Raw genomic sequence first — 20,479 nt, 5'->3', positions numbered from 1 at the left:
TATATAAATATATATATATATATAATTTTTCTTGAATAGTTTGTTTGTGTTCACCTTGATTTACATATTCTTTGTGCTCTACTTGAAATTGGTTCTTTTTTTAATTGGGATTGGAACTTACACTATTCTACAATAACATATGTAGAATCACATGACCACATGATCTATTGTGATTAATATTTAGACATAAAATATATAATATAATATTAGATAAATAACATAGATCATTTTTTTATTTAAAATTTGAGTTTAAAAAATTTATTTATGCTCGACGCTGTTCTAATATATGATTAGAACAGATCTATTTGCAAAATGCTTTTTTTGACGATGCTACATGCATGTCTTGGTTTTGAAGTCATTTAGCGTTGTTTCTTATTTTTACTTGGTTATGAGATATGATTGGTATTTTATACTTCATCATGATGGCCCTGAAGAAGTGCGTGAAAGAATTAGGCAACAATTGGTTCCCTCATTATAGGTATGGCCAGACTCCTTAGGCTCCATCCAATTCTCTGCCATAATATATACAACCAAACAGTCCTGGATCTCATGTTAAATGGTTATATTCCAAATCATAAAAGCCTCCTCCACATCTTCTATCATTCACACTCCAAAACAAAATTGCTCAGCCCATCAATAATATGACAGACGTTAGCGGGGTCATCCCTACTCGCCACTGTAAGCCACCCGTCATTTCTGCTTTACGGCCTGGGTCGAGATGGTCTACATCAGCTCGTACGATTATAAAGTTTTATTACCGAGCAGAGCTCATTTGTTAATTTGTTTTTAATTTTGTGGATCGCATTGGAAATTGGGGAGCAGCAAGTGGGAAATGGCGTGCAGTGTTTCTGCAGCTGGAGCGCTGCTTTGCGCAGTGGATGACGGCTGGAGCTCTGACGGTTGCACTCACTATGATTTCCTTTTATGGACTGTGATGCCCTCCTTCACTCGAGAAATTATTACATCCCAATGCACCGGCGGAGGGCGGCAACAGACCTTCGTCTACCTCGCTGCATCCTCGTCCTCTCATCCGGAGTTCGGATAAAATAATTTTCCCTCCACGCTCTGATTAGTTCAGAAACAGGAAATGGCTTTTATCTAGCGGTGTACCCTGAGCCAAGCTTGATTCATGCCTAACTCGACCTTAGCTATTAATGATGACACTCAATGATTGCGAGCTGGCGAGTTTACTGGAGAACATTGATGACTTGAGAAGAGCTTGAGCTTGGACTTGAGTGCATGGCTCGATAATCTTGACATGTGAGGTTGTTAATGAGTAGAGTTTGAGCCAACTCGATTTATACTTCCATTTTTACCCTTAACATTATTTGTCTCCACCTTCCAATTGTTTATAAAGAATTGAGGGCGATTCAGCCTTTAGGAGAACATTTTAACGCCAAGATTATATTTTTCATTTATAATGTATTTTTATGACTGACCATAATTTTGTTATCATCAAAATTTAAATTTGTTTTTTTATGTAATATGAAAGATTTAGACGACATAAACGTAGTAATAATGTAAAGCTAGATGTTGGATATGTAAATACCTAGGAATTTGGTGGTATGTAAATGCCCCTGATAAAAATTGTTATAACATGCTTTTTGATTTGGTATCTAAAAATCTTCGGCCCATTTGCTCGTCACATCCATGCGCTCTAAAAATTTGGGCTTAGTTTTTGTTATGATTTGGGTTAAAAAGAAGCCCTATATGGACCGAAATATTGCAAATCAAACATTATATTTTTCATCCATTCTTCAAATTCTCACCCATTTTTTTCATTTTTATTGTATTCTCAATGATTTGATTGTGGCATGTAAAAAATGCATTGGTTCAATAGTTCAAAAAAATCTACTAGGTGCTAATTTAATTCAACCCAAATAATTAAAAATTAACTTAAAATCATAATTTGAAAAGCTATAAGTCTTTATAATAATAATAATTATTATATATAACACCTAAATTTAAATTTTTAGATATAAAACACCTTATCAATCAATGACTGAAAATGCTCATTTCACTTTTTAAAACTAAAGTAGTTAGAATTTAATGAGATATGGAAGATTTTGAGTGGTATAAATATAAAAAATCAAAATTAACGTGCTAGATGTGAAAATACATGGTATGTATGTAAATGTTCTATTTTTTTATTAGGAAGAATTTTAAAGTCATTAAATTCTTTCCTAAATAAACTCAATAACTTCTTATTATTACAGTACTCATTCCAAGCTAATCGAATGGCTTTAAGCGACTCAAAACTAGTTTCTAAGAAAAATATTTTGCTTTGGTCATACAATTCAATAAAAGTATAAACGTATACAGCGTCATGGAGCAACTAAATTTCAGCTTTTTTAGCGCCTAAGCATCATTAATTTCTAACATAAATAGAAGAAATCCTCACTATGATGGTGAAGTACATAAATTATCATTAGACAATGATTTAATGCAAAACCATCTCATATTTGAATTTCTAAATAAATATTTAAGATTCTTAAACTCTAGACCTAAAGAATATCTATTTAATAAAGAAATCTTTAAATAATATTCTAAAGTTCTTGTATTTTTCTTAATTAAAATATTTTCAATAGGATTATGCACTTATCCACCCTACATAAAAACTAAAGAGGTCGAACGGTGTAGAGGAGAAGAGTGTGAGGAGATTGTGAGGGTCACCTGACCAAATGAGCCAAGCCAACTAGGACAAAACTAACTGTACCACAGGGCGAACAAGAAGATGATCAAATGATCCAAACACGAGTTATTCGATTGAAGACTATATGAAAGAAAATTTAAGCCTAACGCTATAAAAAAGCAGATTTGAGGTGGAAGCCTGCCCCCCAGTAGGGTCCATCTAAAAAAAAGACCAAATTCCATTAAGTATCTCAAACTCTATCAAGAATCAAGGATAGTCAACCAAGTTGGATCAGTTGCGGGCCATACCAACCAAGTGCAATCGAGCAAGCTAACCTCTCAAGTCAACTAAGCTTTAGTCGACCAAGCCAAACATCGGTTAGATGACAAATAAATACATATAAAATACTAAAAATATTCTAGACCCTTCTTAATGGGGGTCATCTCCCTGTTCCCAGGCCCCCCAAGTACAACCAACCAAGCTAACCTTGAGTCAAGTAACCTTCGGTCCGCCAAGCCAAACATCAGCTAGAGGACAAATACATACATATAAAATACTAAAAAAATTCTAGACCCATACAACTATAACACCCATTAAGCATGCATAATCACAAACATGGTTTATTAAATTTCTATAGGCATAAGTAATAAGTGTATACAAAGATAAATTTTCAATACAAGACATACAACTATACTATATATAATAAAATGATCCAAAATTATCCAAACAATACTGTATATATAGCGAGAGAGAGAGAAAGAGAGATCAAATTCCTATTCTAGCTCATCTATTATGGCCGGAGGAAAAGCTGGAACGGCTGAAGGGCTTGGCTCCGGCAAGAGTGGCGAAGTCACAGGGGCTGACGATGATTTAGTCGCCGGCGGCGACAATATGAAAGGATTAGGAAGAGTCGGCATTATGACGATCGCTGGTGGACTAGCTTTCGGAGACGCCGCCTCCGGGTTCGGCAGTGGCCACCACTTTGGCAGAGGAAATGGAAAAGGATTCGGAGGAATCGATAAGCCGGGGATCATCGGCGGAAGCTCCGGCTTCGGCAAGCTCGGAATATTGGGCAGCGGCGGCCATGCGCACGGGAGAGGAGGAAACGCGAGTTTCGGTAGAGGAGGAAGCTTCACCGCTGGAGTGTCGAGCAAGCGGCGGGCGGCGAGGGTGAGGGTTCCATTGCCGGCGAAGAAGAGTGAGATCAAGAAGATAAAAGAGATGTGTTTGAAAGCCATGGCTGGTTTTGTGTGAGAGAGAGAGGTTGATGGAAATCTGTTGGGGGGCATTAGGGATTTAAATAGAGGACCGTTAAGTGGATGAGATTAGTAATTCAAAAGTTTTGCTGGACTTTTTTGGAAATTAGGATCGGTTGAATTTTCATCTGATTGGGCCAACAAATTCTTTGCTACGTAACTGAAACCCGTAGAATTTTTTTGTGTTTTTCCATAGGTTGACCTGGAAAAATTTTATTGACTATATAATATTTTTATGTAAAATAATACTTACATGCACACCCCTCAACTCCTATGTATTTATATAAGACACCAAAAATCTAATTTTTATCGACATATCACTACCTATGAAATGAAAAGATGTACATCACTTTTTTAACAGTTAAAATAATGATATTTTTGTTGAGAAATGAAAATTTTGAATGATGTAAATATAGAAAGTAAAATTTGATTGTTAGATATTATGTAAAAAAAATAGGAATTGAGGTGTATTTATTCACAAATTTTAGATATGTCATGATTTAAGACTGTAATCTCTAAGTTTTATTATTGAAGACACTGGTGTTATATATGAGGAACAAATATTACATTTGGAGTCCAATAAAATCACGCCACGTGAAGGTGACAGAAAAATAAAAAAAAAATTTGTTTTAGCATAAGAGAATATTCTCTTCGTGCAAAAAGTGATTAAAATATTATATTCATTATTTTGGGTAGTTAAAATGTTATAATTCAAAATATTATTATTATTATTATTATTATTATTATGGGAAATGAACATACATATAAGACATTAATGTTGAATGGATTTAGATGGGTGTCAAATCGAGTTCACGAGTCACGTTCAAACTTGACTCGATACTAATCTTGCTAAATATTGTTTAACCTTAATCGAACTTGAATATTAAACGGGTCCAAAAATCCAACTCGAACTCGACCAACCTTCAACCTCACGCTAACTCTACTCATATAATCCTTTTAACATAAAACATAACAACTATTGGAGTAAATTCAAATAAAATTTGAGTCAATTTTAAGTTAATATCAGGTCAGTTTTAAGTTGGCGGTCCAATTTCGAGTTGACAGTTTAACCCAAAGCTAACCAGAAACTTAAACACGTGGATCCCTAACCCAAATCCAACTCGAAATTTATTATTTAGATATCGCATTCAATAGAAAGAAATAAAATCTATTAACAACATAATAATTAGAAGAATTGAAATTGTACACATTGTTGAAACAGGTAGTACAACTCATTCACTTTAAGATTAAGGGTCTGTTTGGGGTAACTGCAACTTATTAAAAAACAACTGAAAGACTGCTGAAAAGTAATCTGATGTTCAAAAAGCTGAGATGCCTATTAATTTTTTTTTTTTTTTTGAAAAAAGTCAGATCACAAATAGAAAGATGCCACTGCGCCCAACCAGAATCGGTTAGAAAGCACAGATTTCAGCTATAGCTTTTTAAAAAAGCTGTCAAAATACAGTTTATCTAAAGAAACAAAACTATGGTGTGATGCTACACTGCCACCGCACCAAACGAACCTAAATTGATTCTTAGGAGTTTATAAGAACATCAAGAGAAATTCTTCGTTGTACTATTAATCTTTTGCTGTCGTCTTCTAATTAACACCCCCTCCACATTATTGTTTATTTTCATTCTATATCATATAGCACAAATATTTATAAATTGATTCATTTTAAAAAATAATAATTTAATGACGTCTAACTTCGCTCAACTCTTATATATTTACATATATAATTGTCTTATATATTTACATATATAATCGCCTTATCTATGTATGAAAAACATATATACTACTCAACTCTTATATATTTACATATACAATCGTCTTATTTATGCATGAAAAACATATATTTAATTTTTTTTTAAAAAAAAAGGAAAAGTTCAGATATCAAATGTAAATACATAGGAATTAGGTGGTATGCGTATAAAAGCCTCCAAACTTTTCAGTCAGTCAAGTGCGAAGGTCACTCCCATGTGATCAAGGCTCAAGTCTTGACCATTAATTCATAGAAAACATATTGACCGTGCAACTTATTTTGAAAGTACATACTATTTTTTTTTTTCATATAAATTAATATGTTATTTTTTTATTTATTTCTACGTAAGAAATGACGCAATATTTTTGCATGCGAAGGTCAGGGCACAAATTTTTTAGGCCCACCGAAACTTCCCGATCTTAGTATTTAGGGGTGTAAGTAAATCGAACACGAACAAGTAGAACTTGTCTTCGTGTTTGGTTCGTTTGAATAATTTGTTTGAAATAAACTCGTATTCGAAATTGTTCGTGAAGTCATTGTTGTTGTTTGTTTCTTAACGAATGAGTCAAACACGAACTGTTCGTAAACGACGAGACAGTTTGACATCCATAATATTAATATATAACTTATATTATATAAATATATAATATTTATTTTGGTATATTACTAATATAGTATATTAATATATTATTATTAATTTACTGTATATAATAATTTATAAAATTTAATTTTTATAATATCATAAATTTTCTATATATAATTATTTTAAATTATTCTACATTTCGAATAATAACAGTTTGAACACGAACGAACACATCACTGCTCTTATTTGATTCGTTTAACTAACCGAACGAAAAAAAATTATTCTCGTTCATCTCGTTTACTTATCAAACGAATCGAAAATGAACCCATTAACGAACCGAACACAAACTGTTTGCAAACAACGAACTTTTTTGACGACCCTAGTAGTATTTAAGCTGCATAGGGAAATAAACGTCTGCAAATTATTAAAAATAAATAACTCAAGCTAGAATATATAAAAGAAAAATATTTTATTAATTGTTTCATCAATTTTTTTTTCTTTTTTCTCATAATTTATATGAAAAAATAAATAAATAAGACCTTCAGTTACACAAGAAACAATTAAAGATTTCTGTTTGAATTAGTTGACGTCAATGTGGCTTGTGTTAAAACTAATAATATGATTTTGGAAGTTTTAAATGCATACCCCTCAAGTTCTATGTATTTACATATCCAACATCTAAACATCAAATTTTACATGCATGCCATCTTACATATGCATGAAAATGTACATTTCACTTTTTAGCAAATCAAAATGGTGGCATTTTTAAAGTGATGAAAATTCTGGGTGGTATAAATGTAAAAAAAATAAAGTTTAGATATTACATATGTAGACATATAGGAATCGGATGGTATATATGTAAATGCCCCTATTAATTTTTTTTTTGTAGTTCTAGAACCTCTTATATATATATGAATTCAAAGTTATAACAGAATCAATTATTCCATAAATAGGACCAAGTCTATTAATCATAAAAGCAAGCTATGTTGAATAACTACTTGAGAAAATTTGGGAGACAACTATTCTAGAAACATGCATCAATTTCAACTAAATAGCTACATTATTGTTCTAAAATTTAACATTTTAAGCACATATCTTTAACACAATTCTTATATCTAAAAGAACATAAATACTTGGAGGTTTTTACATGACAAACACCAAAAACACTGAATATAATATTATAGCCACCCACCCACATTTTAAATATAACATTTTAACCCCTGAAAATTTTAAATATAACATTTTAACTGCCCAAAACTTTCACTAAAAGCCTTTACAAGTGGGTAAAAGAGGATGGTTGCAATGAAAAAAATGATTGAAATATTATATTTAAAATTTGATTGGTTAAAATGTTATATTCAATGTTTTGTGTGGTTGATATGTAAAAAACCCAAAGATTTAAATAAAAATCTTTCATATTACCAAAGAAAGAGAAATAAATAAGAATAGAAAAAAAAAAAATGCAGAATATGTTTATTTCCAGCACATTTTTATTACCTGTAAGCAGCTCATCTCAGCTTATGGCACCAACAGGCTTCTGTGAATCCACAGATTTCAGTACTTCCTCTCCCATTCTCTTACAACCCACAAGCACCTTAAAACACAAAAAAGGAGCCCTTGTTTCTGTTAACCAAACTCAGTTTTCAAAAACAACAAAAAAAAAAAAAAGGAAGATTTGCATGCATACCACTCAATTCTTATGTATTTACATATCTAACACCTAAATTTCAATGTTTACATATATGTCGTCATATATATGCATGAAAATATACATTTCACATTATTGAAGTTAAAACGGATGTGACATGAAAGATTTGAGTTAATGGAAAAACTAAAGTTTAGGTGTTGGATATGTAAATATATAAGAGTTGGGCAGTATGTATGTAAATGCCCCTGCAAAAAAGGAAGTTGATGTGTAAATTAAAACAAAGCCAATACCATTCCAGAAGAATAAATATCACCGGTCCGGAATCCTTTATTGAGCGTTTCGACCACAGCAGCCTCAATCCTCCTCGCAGCATTCTCTTCGCCGAGACCATATCGCAATAACATTGCAGCGCTGAGCACAGTAGCTAATGGATTTGCCTTGTCCTGCAAATCAAACAAAAATTTGAAAAAAAAAAACTTCATTTTTTTACAAATTAAGTTCGTAAAAGGTTGTATAAATGAGAAATGATTCAAAAGTTTAACCTGCCCTGCGATATCGGGAGCTGAACCATGAATTGGTTCAAATAAACCAGGTCCCTGAGAAATAAATAAATTAAAACGGTCAAACAGTCAAGTTAGAAAAATATATTTCTTTGATATCAAATGAAAATTTTGATGAACAAAAATGTTTTCACAGACCGATTCGCTGACGCTGGCAGATGGAAGCATTCCAATGCTTCCGGTGATCATGGAAGCCTCATCAGATAATATATCACCAAATATGTTGTTAGTGACTATAGTGTCAAACTACAGAGAATTAACGTTTTGTCAGTTTTAAACAAATCACTGCATATGTTCATTCTATAAAATAAGAAAAAAATACAAAAGGATTTATATACATACCACACAAATCTTATGAATTTACATATCTAACAATCAACATTTGATATTTACACTTAAAGCACATTGGTGTCATAAATCTATGCATGAAAAGGTGTATTCACTTTTAAAAATATAGTGGTGGTGGTATTTTTGAATTGATGTTAAAGTTTTGAGTGGTATGCACATAAATATGTATGTTTAGGTATTAGATATGTAAATATATAAAAATTGTGAGGCAAATATGTAAATGCCCCTAAGATAAATCACCATAAAATTTGAAATGGAGGGAAACCTGTCTTGGTTCTCGAATCAATTGCATTGCTGCATTATCAACATACATGTGAGAGATTTCTACATCGGTGTATTCCGATGCAATTTCGCCGATTCTTTTCCTCCAAAACATTGATGCCTAGACATATTCAAATAAATCATCCCATGTGTGCTAAGAAAAACTTGAAAAATAGAGAAAATATTAGTGAAGAAAGGAGGTTGGCAATTTGCAAGCACTTAATATTTGTTAACATGCAATTCATTATTAATTAATAATTGAATATAAAACAACATGCCTTTTCCCTTAATGTTATCTTTATATGTTCATTTCTTGGTTTGCTTTTGATTTAATATGATTGCATAAATAGAAGCAGAGAGGTAGAAAGATACCTCCAAAACATTTGCTTTGTCGACCGAACACAGCTTGCTCCGTCGCTTTCGAGCAACCTCAAAAGCTACGCGTGCAATACGATCAATCTATAATCAATAAAATCTTGTTAAGAAAGCTCGTAAGTGATTGTTGGTCGACAAATAAATTCATATAAAGAATACCAAATGAAGGCAACAACAATTGGTCAATCAACAAGATGCTATCTATCACAATAGTAGATGGCTATATGAAACCTTGAAATACGGATAAAAAACTCCCCATAAAATGAGGGTGGAATCTCTAGATAGCGTCTTATCTATAATCCTAATATAAATGCTAAAAATTTGACCTGAAATTTCATGTAAAACTCTCGACATTTCAAAGAAGGTCAGAGCACAAATTTGTAGGGCCCACAGTCATATCCTCATCTCAATCCTCTCCAATTATATTTTCACCTTGTAAGAAAGGATGACGAATATGACTTAGCAAACAAGTCAAAAACTTTCCTGTTCCTATTGTTTACTTTATTATTTAATCCACTATGCTCTTCCAAATAAATTTCTTACAATTTTTATTCAATAACTTCTTAAAATAACATGTTCATCTTTCATTGTTAATTTGATATGTGTCAAGATGTTATAATAACTTTTTTAGTGCATCAAAATTGATCTAACACTCAAAATCTCTATATATGTTTTCTATATAACATTTGCTACCCCATTACAGATTAAAACTGCACTTATGTTATAATCAATACAAGCCGTTGTGGCATATGAAGGCACAAAAGACTGAAACTCTTTTTGAATAATATAAAACTAATGTATTATAGTGTATCGTCAAACCCTTAAACGAATAACAACCATTATGACACCAAACTTTGAATCTAAGTTTGCTCAATCATAGACATATAAAAAGACAGATTACTTAAATTTTATCCACAGATGGTTGATCTCAAAACTAATCTAGTTTTTTACAAAGTCAAAAGCATTTACATTTTTTTTTTTTTTTTTTCGTTTTCCTTCAAAGCATTTACATGTAATCTTAAAGCTATATTGTTATAACAATCACGTGTTCACAACCAAGGCAATCTATAGAAAAATCCCAATTTAAGTACCTCAAATGTAGAGTATACTTCAGTATTGAAGCCAATGTGCTCGCCCTTGTCATTAGTCCCAAATCCCCGAGGTTCTCCAAAATAAATCCCTATAACAACCTCGAGCAAATAATTGACAATCAAACATTATTGGTTTTTAAAAAGATAAACAAATAGTAAATCCTTCCTATGGAGCATCCATTGGTCAATTGAACATACTATTACCTGTGGTTTATAAGGAAATGTGATATTCAAGAATGAATAATATTATTAAGAATTTTAATCACAAGAATAGTATTTTATTTTATTTTTTTAAAGCTACAATTCTCAATGATTTAGACAATAAGCTAGGGGTGAGAACGAGAAAAACACATATGAAATGGTAAACAAAAAATAGAGACTTTGATTATGTATAATAAAAGCTTAGTTAAAGATAAAAAGCAATTTTAAGAAATTATTAAATGAAAAATATAAGAATGTTCTTCAAAGAGCAATATGAAGTCATGAAGTCTGTGTGATCTACAGAAAAATAAAGAAGAATTAAATTTAAAAGGAAAATATTTGTTGACACTTTCGTAGTGATGAAAGATATTAACAAAAGAACCATTTTAATAAAATCCTAAAAAAATATTTATTGTTACATTCGAAATAGTTTTGTGCTTGTATATAAAAACAAAAAAAAAAGTTCATTATTGTGAAAATTATAACAGAATAAAATTCATTGAGAGGATAATAAAATATTGGTTTAAGAAAATAATGTTGAATCAGAGACTCACATTTATAGCTTCCTAAGGTGATCTCTCCTATAAATGCACTTTTTAGACCAAGGAGCTTAATAGATAATTATATAGATTACTGAAAGGGTCTTCATATGTGTTCATTGATTTTGAAAAAGCATGCGATCAAAAACCATTATTGGACATCAAAAATAAAATGAGTATAGAAAACAATTTGAAGTTGTATAAAATATATTAGCTACAATGATGATTAGCATCAAATATACTTGGTAGTGAGCAAATAAATTCCAATTATGAAAGAAACATATGAAGATATTTAAAATATTCAAAACGAAGAATCATGATATATTTGTTAGTATAGGACATAATCCTTACTTGTGAACCTTTTATAAGGTGTTATAAACATAAGCATTTTGGATCTATAAAAGAAAGATGTGAAAAACAATTAGGGCATAACTTCAAAAGTTAAAATTAGATAATTAGAACAAAGAAGTGCCTCGAAAGTACTAAAGGATAAATGAATTTCATAATTATTTAAAAAAAAAGATAATTCATAACTAAGTTGAATGCCACAAATTTACAAATAGAAAGTTGAATGTGGAATAAAAATTAGAATAAATAAAATAATAAATCAATATATTAGAACGACAATAAAAGAAGCAACTATTGAAGATAAACAAAATTGAAGCAAATTTTTTGGTGTTTTATGCAAATACAATAGAGAACAAATGATTACCTAATAAGGTGAAACAATAGGTTTAATGGAATAGAATTGAAAATGTAAAGCAATTTGCAAAAAAATGAGTCAACATATTATGTAGATGCGTGAATGGATAGCTGATAGCTAAGCTTCATAAAACCAATCACAAATAGTTGGAATAGGAAAAAAAAGAAGATAAAAAACAGTATGTTTTACATGAAAATATAGTGTAAAAATAAAATAGAGAAAATATGTACCTCCAGTAAGCTCTCTAACTACCATCAAGTCAACTCCCTCAACAACCTCTTTCTTTAAAGTTGAAGAGTCAACCAACTAGGGCAAATAAATAAAAATATAAAACACTAATCAATCTTCATTGAAGAAGGATAGCATATGTCTAGATGACCCATCATCATCAAAGTTAAAATGTTAAAAAAAAATCAACATTATTTACCATGCAAACTTTATACAAAAATAAATGGAAAAAAATATCTTAAAACAAAAGGAAGCAGAATGAAAGAAAGTACCATAAAATCTGCAACAAAATCAAGTTAAAAAATACACAACAAACTTCTATCTACGCAAACCTCCAAGCAGCAACCGAAACAGAAACAATAGACACTTTCACAAATATGACTAAACTAAAAATGTGAAAGCTTGAGTATACCACTCAGCAAACAAAACCTCAGGGAATAATATAAGGGACATGGCAGAACAGGAATATAAAATTGCGTAAAAACATTTAACTCCCTATGAACATGAATATGTTCATTAAACTGAAATGTTAATTATTAGATATATCCAAGTTCAGCACAAAAAAAAGCATAACAGCAATACAAAAGTAACATAAATAGGCTCTCATTTATCTCCAAAATTGCTGATCCACGTAAATCCAATCTTAAACACCTTGGAAAAAGGATGATGACAACAATGATCGGTGCACTGTCTTAAGGTTTAGGGTTCATTAAGACAAATGTACAAAAAATTCATCTCACGTGTTGTTTTAAACGTGCATACTCGTACAATTAATTTCTTAAAGTTCCCTATAGAAAGATTTTATGATTCAAACAACCACTATCATAGCATCATGCATGTCAACAGCACATATTAGAGTCCATAGCAAAGCATATCACACTTGTACTCTATTTGTATGAAAAAGTAAGGCAAGACAAAATAGCCTATGTTCTATGCTATGTATGCACTAGGATGCATAACGAATAGTGCACAGTGTGGTTTCGTGATATATTTTAATTGATAATACAAATAAGAAAACTTTATTAGAGAATAGGCATAGCACAATATGAGTCTTTTTGTTGTTAAGTTGATCTCTCATGTAAATACTTTTATTATACTTTCTAATTAAAGTGACATGGAACATTCATAAGAAGTAAAAATATTTAACCTCTTTTACATATAGGGTTTATAACTTACACTGTGTTAGCGCTGGAGTCCGATCCCTCCGTTTTGCGAATCGGCGCCAGCGCTCCCGCTCTCCCGATCGCAACCTGTAGTTTCTCGATAACCGCCGCTCCCTGGTCCCGATTCGCGAAGAGTTGCGCCTCCCTGCAGTCGCGAACCGTTCCCGCCTCCCGTCTCCTTTAGGTTGCGAACAAAAGAGAAGAAAGTTTTGAAGTCATATTTTTTGGTGTTTTTCTTCGGGCTTACTCGGGATAGAAGAAGAGTTCTTCGTGCTTCCTCGGGATAGAGGAAGAGTTCTTTGGGCTTCCTTGGGATAGAAGAAGAGAAGTGCGAAGATGAGTAGTTCCTTGCAGCAGAGGAAGAAGAAAGAAGAAGAAGATTGTTCTCCCTTAGCTTCTTCTTGGTGGCTTCTGACTGAAAAGAAATTGAGTTTATTTCTCTTGTAATTTTATCTTCTTCGGTGTTTCTCGGTGTAGAGAGAGAATAATAGAGAGAGCAACGAAGTGAAAGATTCCTCTTGTAAGTTGAGATGATCGACTGGTGTAAATTTCTCAAGTAGTAAAATCCTCTGCAACTCCATGGACGTATGCAATTTGTCGAACCAAGTAAATCTGTGTGTTCCGCTATGGTGTTACTGTTCTTTTATAGTGTGAATTTTTCTCGTTCTATTTTTCGCTTCGTCGATCGTTCTCTTGTTTAATTTAAATATACATTAACTCTCTGGTGGTATATATATTATCTCGCAACAACTGATATCAGAGCGTGGTTTCGGATCTGAGGAAGAATGATGACTGCAGATGAAGTTAAGGTTTTAAAAATCGAGAAGTTTCATGGCACAGATTTTGATTATTAGTGGATGCAAATAGAAGACTACCTCTATGAGAAGAAACTTCATCTCTTCATCTTCCGTTATTACGTTATTAAGGAAAAGACCTGAAAGAATGGATGAGGCTGAATGGAACTTGTTGGATCGACAAGTTCTGGGGGTTATTCGATTAACCCTATCGAGGTTCGTTGCACACAAAGTCGTCAAGGAAATGACGATTGCAGATCTCGTTGCAGCCCTGTCATGTATGTATGAAAAGTCATCGGCGAATGACAAGTTATACTTGATGAAAAAAGTTATTCAACTTGAAAATGGCGGAAGGTGTTTCTGTTTCTCAACACCTGAATGATTTCAATACTATCACAAATCAATTGTTGTCTGTTAAAATTGATTTTGATGATGAGATATGTGCGCTGATATTGTTGGCATCGTTGTCAAATAGTTGGGAAGCCATGAGAGAATAGGAATTAATAGTTCTGCATGTAAATCTAAACTGAAATGTGATGATATTCGTGATTTGATTTTGGCTGAGGAGATGTGCAGAAAAGATTCTGGCGAGATCTCAGGTTCGAGTTCGGCACTGAATGTTGATTTCAAAGGGAGATGGCAGGACAAGAACTCAAATAAAGGGAGATCAAAATCAAAGTCTGGTCAGCAGACAACCTGCAGGAATTGTGGCATGGCTGGACACATAAAGAGAAACTGCAGGAATCTCAAAAAGATGAAGAGTAATAGCGTGAATATGGTATCTGAAGAAGTACATGATGCACTATTGCTGACAATTCATAGTTCTGTTGATAATGAAAGTGAAGAGGAGAGTGGGTCCGGGACACTCATTCCTATTATTCCACAATTAGGTGGTGGAGAACCACATAGTTATGAAGAAATCTTGCAAGATGAAAGTTTGAGCAAGTGGGAGCTGACAGAAATTCCACCAGGAAAGAAAACATTACACAACAAGTGGGTGTACCAGGTGAAGACTGAGCATGATGACAGAAAGAGGTACAAGGCTAGAATTGTTGAAAAAGGTTTTCAGCAGATGCAGAATATTGCCCATGCAGTGGGAATTGTAAGCAGAGAGGAGAAATTCAGGAAATAGCTTGGAGGTACAAAGCTATGTTGACCCTGCTAATATGTTGACTGAGGGTGTTACTCTTGAGAAACTGAAGTTGTGCACAGCTTCAGTTGGTCTTCTGGAGTGAAGACAAAGGTTTTGAGTTGCAGAGGTGGAGGATTCAAGATAGAGGATTCAAGGTAGAGGATTCAGAGGTGGAGGATTCATGGAGGATTCATGGTGGAGGATTCATCTTTGAAGAAAAGAGCGACGCCGCCAGTAGAGGATATCAATTCGAGGAAGAAGACATTGTAGTTTGTGTATCAGTCTCCAAGTGGGAGATTGTTAGCGCTAGAGTCCGATCCCTCTTTCTGTTTCGCAAATTGGCGCCACCGCTCCCGCGAACTGTCGATCACGCTCTCGCTCGCCCAATCGAGAAGGTCGCGATCGCGACTTGCGGTTTCTCGATAACCGCCGCTCCCTGGTCCCGCTTCGCGAAGAGTCACGCCTCCCTGCTGTCGCAAACCGTTCCCGCCTCCCGTCTCCTTTAAGTTGCGAACAGAAGAGAAGAAAGTTTTGAAGTCACATTTTTGGTGGTCTTCTTCAAACTTCTTCGGGATAGAGGAAGAGTTCTTCGTACTTCCTTGGGATAGAGGAAGAGTTCTTCGGGCTTTCTTGGGACAGAGGAAGAGAAGTGCAAAGAGGAGTAGTTCCTTGCAGCAGAGGAAGAACAAAGAAGAAGAAAATTATTCTCCCTTGGCTTCTTCTTGGTGGCTTGTGGCTGAAGAAAAATGAGTTTATTTCTCTTGTAAGCTTATCTTCTTCGGTGTATTTCGGTGTAGAGTTTCTTCGGTGTATCTCGGTGTAGAGAGAGAAGAAGATAGAACAACGAAGTGAGAGATTCCTCTTGTAAGTCAAGGTGATCGTCTGGTGTAAATTCCTTAAGTAGTAAAATCCTCAGCAACTCCGTGGACATAGGCAATTTGCCGAACCACGTAAATCTGTGTGTTCCGCTGTGGTGTTACTGTTCTTTTCTGGTATGAATTTTACTCGTTCTATTTTTCGCTTCATCGATCGTTCTCCTGTTTGATTTAAATATATATATCAACTGGCTGGTGGTATATATCTTATCTCGCAACACACTGCTCAAGTGTTGTAAGATAATATGGTACGAAATGCTTACGAAATGGCTCTACAAACAAGTATCTTTAATAGTTTGGACAAGGAATAAAGTATGTCGTATTGTTAACAATTGTTTGAAGGTGTCACTGCTTTAAATTTGGGCTTATTATATATTTTCTCCTCTTTCTCTAATTTATCAAGAAAAATGGTAAATATTCTTTTTTGCAAAATGCTTCTTATACTCTATTCATCTTTTTTGTATGTTCCTCTCCTCTTTTCGAATCATATAGACATTCGATAATTCCGCAAAAAGTTCCTCAACAAAAATGTGTTGTCTTTTCCTCCCTCATTTTATTTTGATTTCTAGCTTATGGATATGAATACCTATAAAACAATTTAAAAAGTATAAATATAATTAGATATTATCGATGAATTATGGAATCATTTTCAAGGAATAGCACATGCACTACACAAACCTTAATTAATAATCCTAAAGGACCTAAAATTATTCATCCACTCTCTTTTCACCTCTGAACTTCATCCATGATTTACTTGTTAATTTATTGACATTTTTTATTCAAGTTGAACTCTTGAATGCATCAACTAAGAGATTGGATGAAGAATAACTTTTAACTATTAAATCATGGATCAAAGATGTTTGATATAAATTTGGCATATAAAAACAACAACAACAAAGCCTTAATCCCACTACGTGGGGTCGACTACATGAAGTTAATAATCAAAACACAATCATATCCACCTTGAGTTTATTTTAATCATTTCATCCACTTCTTGGTTCACCTCTCTAATCCCACAATCCATGGCCTTTCACTAGAGTTGTAAAATGTCATGAGCTATTATGATACCATTATGAATGTTATATGATACTTAGTTAATTTTGTGCAAGATCTTAGCATACATCTTTAATATTATAAAGCAATATTATGTTAAATTCATATGAGAGTGATGATATCTTTTTATACAAGGATGTTTTCTCTTATAAAATTATTTTCAATAAATTATTCTTAACTTTAACGTTTCATGATGTCTCTAAAATAGCATTAATGTGTTGTGTGTTATAAGTTATGCCTCCACATGTTTCCTAGCCACATTGCAGCTAGCTTATAATTATTATAACAAACAGCTAATTTTTAATGAATATGTTCATAAAAATTTTACATACGCTGCACAAATGATTGTGCAAACTCAATAGGAAGCTTGATGAAATCTTAAAAGTTCTCTACATTAACAACCTATAATAATCGCAGCCGTATGTACTCCCTTTAATCACACAAAGTAATGATCTCGCATACTCCTATTAATAACAATGGGTGCATCAATTTGGGGGTGATAACAGATAAACATTCGAAATTTAGTTGTTGCCGCGTTTTCCATAGAAGTATTGACAAGTACATCATGGAATTTTACATCTTTGTTAGACATAATGATTTCAAATAACTATGCAATTTTATAATCTCATCAAATTACAATTTTTTTCGATACTAGATTTGCCAACAGTTTTACAACATATAATAAAAAAAGCTATTTAGAACGACTACCAAAAAAAATCATGTATCTTTAAAGTTCATGAAAATCATAAAACAAAATGAAAGTTATTATGCTTCAGAGGCTAATATGAAATTGGCAATGGAGTGAAAAGTATCCTTTTTTATTTTTTATTTTTTAGAGAACTTACATACAGACCACCCGAAACTTGCTATATACAAATCAACCACCCTCTTTCATTCATTTTCAAATTCTCACTCAAATATCAAAATTTATGATAAAACCCCAATCCATGTTTTTCATTTTTATCAAATTCTAAATAGTTTGATCATGTCACGCATAAATACATCAGTTCGGTAGTTCAAAAACATCACCTGAGTGTTTAATTTGTAAAAATCAATATTTCGGGTGGTGTACATGTAATTATCCCTTTTTTTGGTGCAAAGTTTCCATACTTTCATTATACCAAGGAAGCTTTCAGTTCCTCCATCCACCTCATTAAATCGGTAGAAGTTAAGACAATCATTCAACTGAATTTACTTCAATTATGTATGCAGTAAATGCTTTACTTGTAACCAAATATCTCTTAAAATCACTATGGCCATTTTTGTACAACCATATGGGCCGATTACTTTCGCCAAAAACCTAAATCTTTAGACAAAAGAGGGAAAACTACTCCAAATAAAATTTTCAAAACTCTAGAACTCAACATCAAATTATATAACAAGAGATAAAAATTATTCATCATAGAGTACCTGTGGCAATAAGGAAACTGGCCTCAAGTTTGCAAATACGCCTAACCCAGCCCTGAGCTGAAGAAGCCCTGTCTCAGGTTTCTGCGACTTCTCATTCCCATCCCACTTATACCTAGAAAACAAAAACTCAACCTCAAACCAGTGCATATAACAGAAAATTACAACATAAATTTGAACCTAGTAAATGGAACACGAACCCCCCTATAGCTCCCAAAAGAACAGCATCCGAATGCTTAGCGGCAGCCAAAGTCTCCTCCGGCAACGGTACACCAACAGCATCAATCGCCGCTCCGCCCATCAGCATCTCGTTGAAACTAAACTCGATTCCTGCAGGACAAAAAAAACAAACAAACAAATGAGCTAGCATACTCGAGAACAAAACTTCTAACATTCTAAGGAAAATGAACAAGCCTTCATGAGCTCCAGCCACAGCAAGGATCTCTTTGGCAATGGAAACGATCTCTGGTCCGATTCCATCGCCGGGAAGGAGAGTGATGCTATAGCTTCGGGGATGCGGTGGCCGGGCGGCGGAGCAGCGGAGGCTTGCGGGCTTCTGCCGAGAGCTTAGTCGTGATGGAACGGAGCTTAGGGTTTTGAAAAGCAGCGGTTTAGAGCAAATAGAAGCCATGATCGGCCGGAGGGATAAAGAAACCAGCGGAGGTTAGAGGTTGGCGGCGAGGAGGGTAGATTGGGACGACTAAGGGGTTGATTTTAAATTAATGATTAATTAATATGATATTGAATTTATTTAGTTAATGTTAATGTGTAAATGAAAATGAATTTAATTTTGATACATTTAGTTGATTATGAATTAATGATTGATTCATATGTTGGTTTTTTAAGCTAATTATAACGCAATTAAATTGTTATAATTGATGTAGAATTGATAAATGATTGATTTATGATTAATTAATGAAAATTAAAATAATGATTTAATGTTTAATTTGTTTAATAGAAATTTGATCACTAATAAACTGGCTTAATAAATAAATAATTAATATCTAGTTAATGAATATTAAAATAATACTTGATGATTAATTAGTTTATTAAAATTCTTAATATTGATGAATTAGTAAATAATTAATTGATCATTAAAATAATTAGAAATGATAAAAAAATAAATTAAATTAAATTAGTGTTACTAATTATATCACTATTATTTACTTCTATATTTAAATTTGTTTTACCAACTTAAACTCTAAAATAAATTGATTTCCTACTTTTGAGGTCCTACATTTTTTTTTCGAAATATTCCTACAAATTTATTTCCAATTTGATGCCGCCCTTGTCATCCATGGTTGCATCCCAAAAGAGTAATAGATTCTTGTCTATAGCAACTCACAAGGATGACCATGACCTTAATAGATTAGTCCAAGCTAACTCAATAAAGACAATATATCAATCAAGCAACTTAAGGCTCGTTTGAAAGAACTTCGTCCTTCAGCAAAATTCCTTTAAGAGTAACGTTTGCTGAACAGACGTTGTCCTCTGCCATCCAAAATGAAAAAAAATTCATTCTTCTGTTAAAACAACTTCGGGACAAGATGTTTTACCAAACGAAAATAAATCTACATGCATTCACTACAGTTAATGGAACTTCATCGCATTCTCAAACGAGACCTTGAAGAACTTCAAACTAGGGTTAAAACTATCCACAAACCCACAAAATCATGTGTGATTATTGAACCTTATTCAAAGGCTAGAATGCTGGTTATGAGTGAGCTTCTTCGAGCTTGATTCTCACAACTCAGAGCAAAATATTGTGTCAAAATTAGTACTTGCTAAATGTTCTAATATCTCTTTCAGATGAATTAAAATACTCTATATTTTTATAAACTATAATTTGAACGGAAGACATCCAGCA

The 20,479-nt window shown here is 32.9% G+C and overlaps 3 protein-coding genes across 3 annotated transcripts in view; 1 reads left to right on the top strand and 2 right to left on the bottom strand.

The window, feature by feature from the left end:
* The window catches only part of LOC110028797, a 4,761-nt gene extending 3,367 nt beyond the window's left edge, over positions 1-1,394 (top strand). Inside the window, exon 2 of the mRNA XM_020730792.1 lies at positions 823-1,394. The gene's annotated coding sequence lies outside the window, so the exon portion shown is untranslated. The remainder of the gene's footprint in view (positions 1-822) is intronic.
* A 1,976-nt stretch (positions 1,395-3,370) lies between these two features.
* Positions 3,371-3,887, bottom strand: LOC110028827 (extensin-like). Its single transcript, XM_020730832.1, has one exon. The coding sequence runs from the start codon at positions 3,868-3,870 to the stop codon at positions 3,406-3,408; it is 465 nt and encodes a 154-aa protein (XP_020586491.1). The 5' UTR covers positions 3,871-3,887; the 3' UTR covers positions 3,371-3,405.
* Positions 3,888-7,397: 3,510 nt separating this feature from the next.
* On the bottom strand, positions 7,398-19,320 carry LOC110028793 (3-isopropylmalate dehydrogenase 2, chloroplastic-like). The gene is made up of 11 exons (XM_020730781.1): positions 19,027-19,320; positions 18,813-18,942; positions 18,616-18,727; positions 12,191-12,266; positions 10,518-10,606; positions 9,424-9,510; positions 9,056-9,172; positions 8,581-8,688; positions 8,425-8,478; positions 8,173-8,325; positions 7,398-7,828 (listed from the first exon to the last, which is right to left on the bottom strand). Exons 1-11 carry the CDS (start codon positions 19,241-19,243, stop codon positions 7,748-7,750), a joined length of 1,224 nt encoding a protein of 407 aa, XP_020586440.1. The 5' UTR covers positions 19,244-19,320; the 3' UTR covers positions 7,398-7,747.
* Positions 19,321-20,479: the final 1,159 nt, after the last annotated feature.

The sequence above is a fragment of the Phalaenopsis equestris genome, unplaced genomic scaffold (assembly GCF_001263595.1).
Source record: "Phalaenopsis equestris unplaced genomic scaffold, ASM126359v1 Scaffold000531, whole genome shotgun sequence".
Taxonomy (NCBI): domain Eukaryota; kingdom Viridiplantae; phylum Streptophyta; class Magnoliopsida; order Asparagales; family Orchidaceae; genus Phalaenopsis; species Phalaenopsis equestris.
This window is presented reverse-complemented; position numbering and strand designations above follow the sequence as displayed.

Excerpts from the sequence above, each read along its gene's own strand:
- LOC110028793 (XM_020730781.1), bottom strand. The coding sequence starts at position 19,243 with ATGGCTTCTATTTGCTCTAAACCGCTGCTTTTCAAAACCCTAAGCTCC. Across the intron at positions 10,607-12,190 it reads AGTTAGAGAGCTTACTGGAG|GGATTTATTTTGGAGAACCT; the intron begins GTACATATTTTC and ends AGGTTGTTATAG. Across the intron at positions 7,829-8,172 it reads ATATTTATTCTTCTGGAATG|GTGCTTGTGGGTTGTAAGAG; the intron begins GTATTGGCTTTG and ends TTGTGTTTTAAG.
- LOC110028827 (XM_020730832.1), bottom strand. The coding sequence starts at position 3,870 with ATGGCTTTCAAACACATCTCTTTTATCTTCTTGATCTCACTCTTCTTC.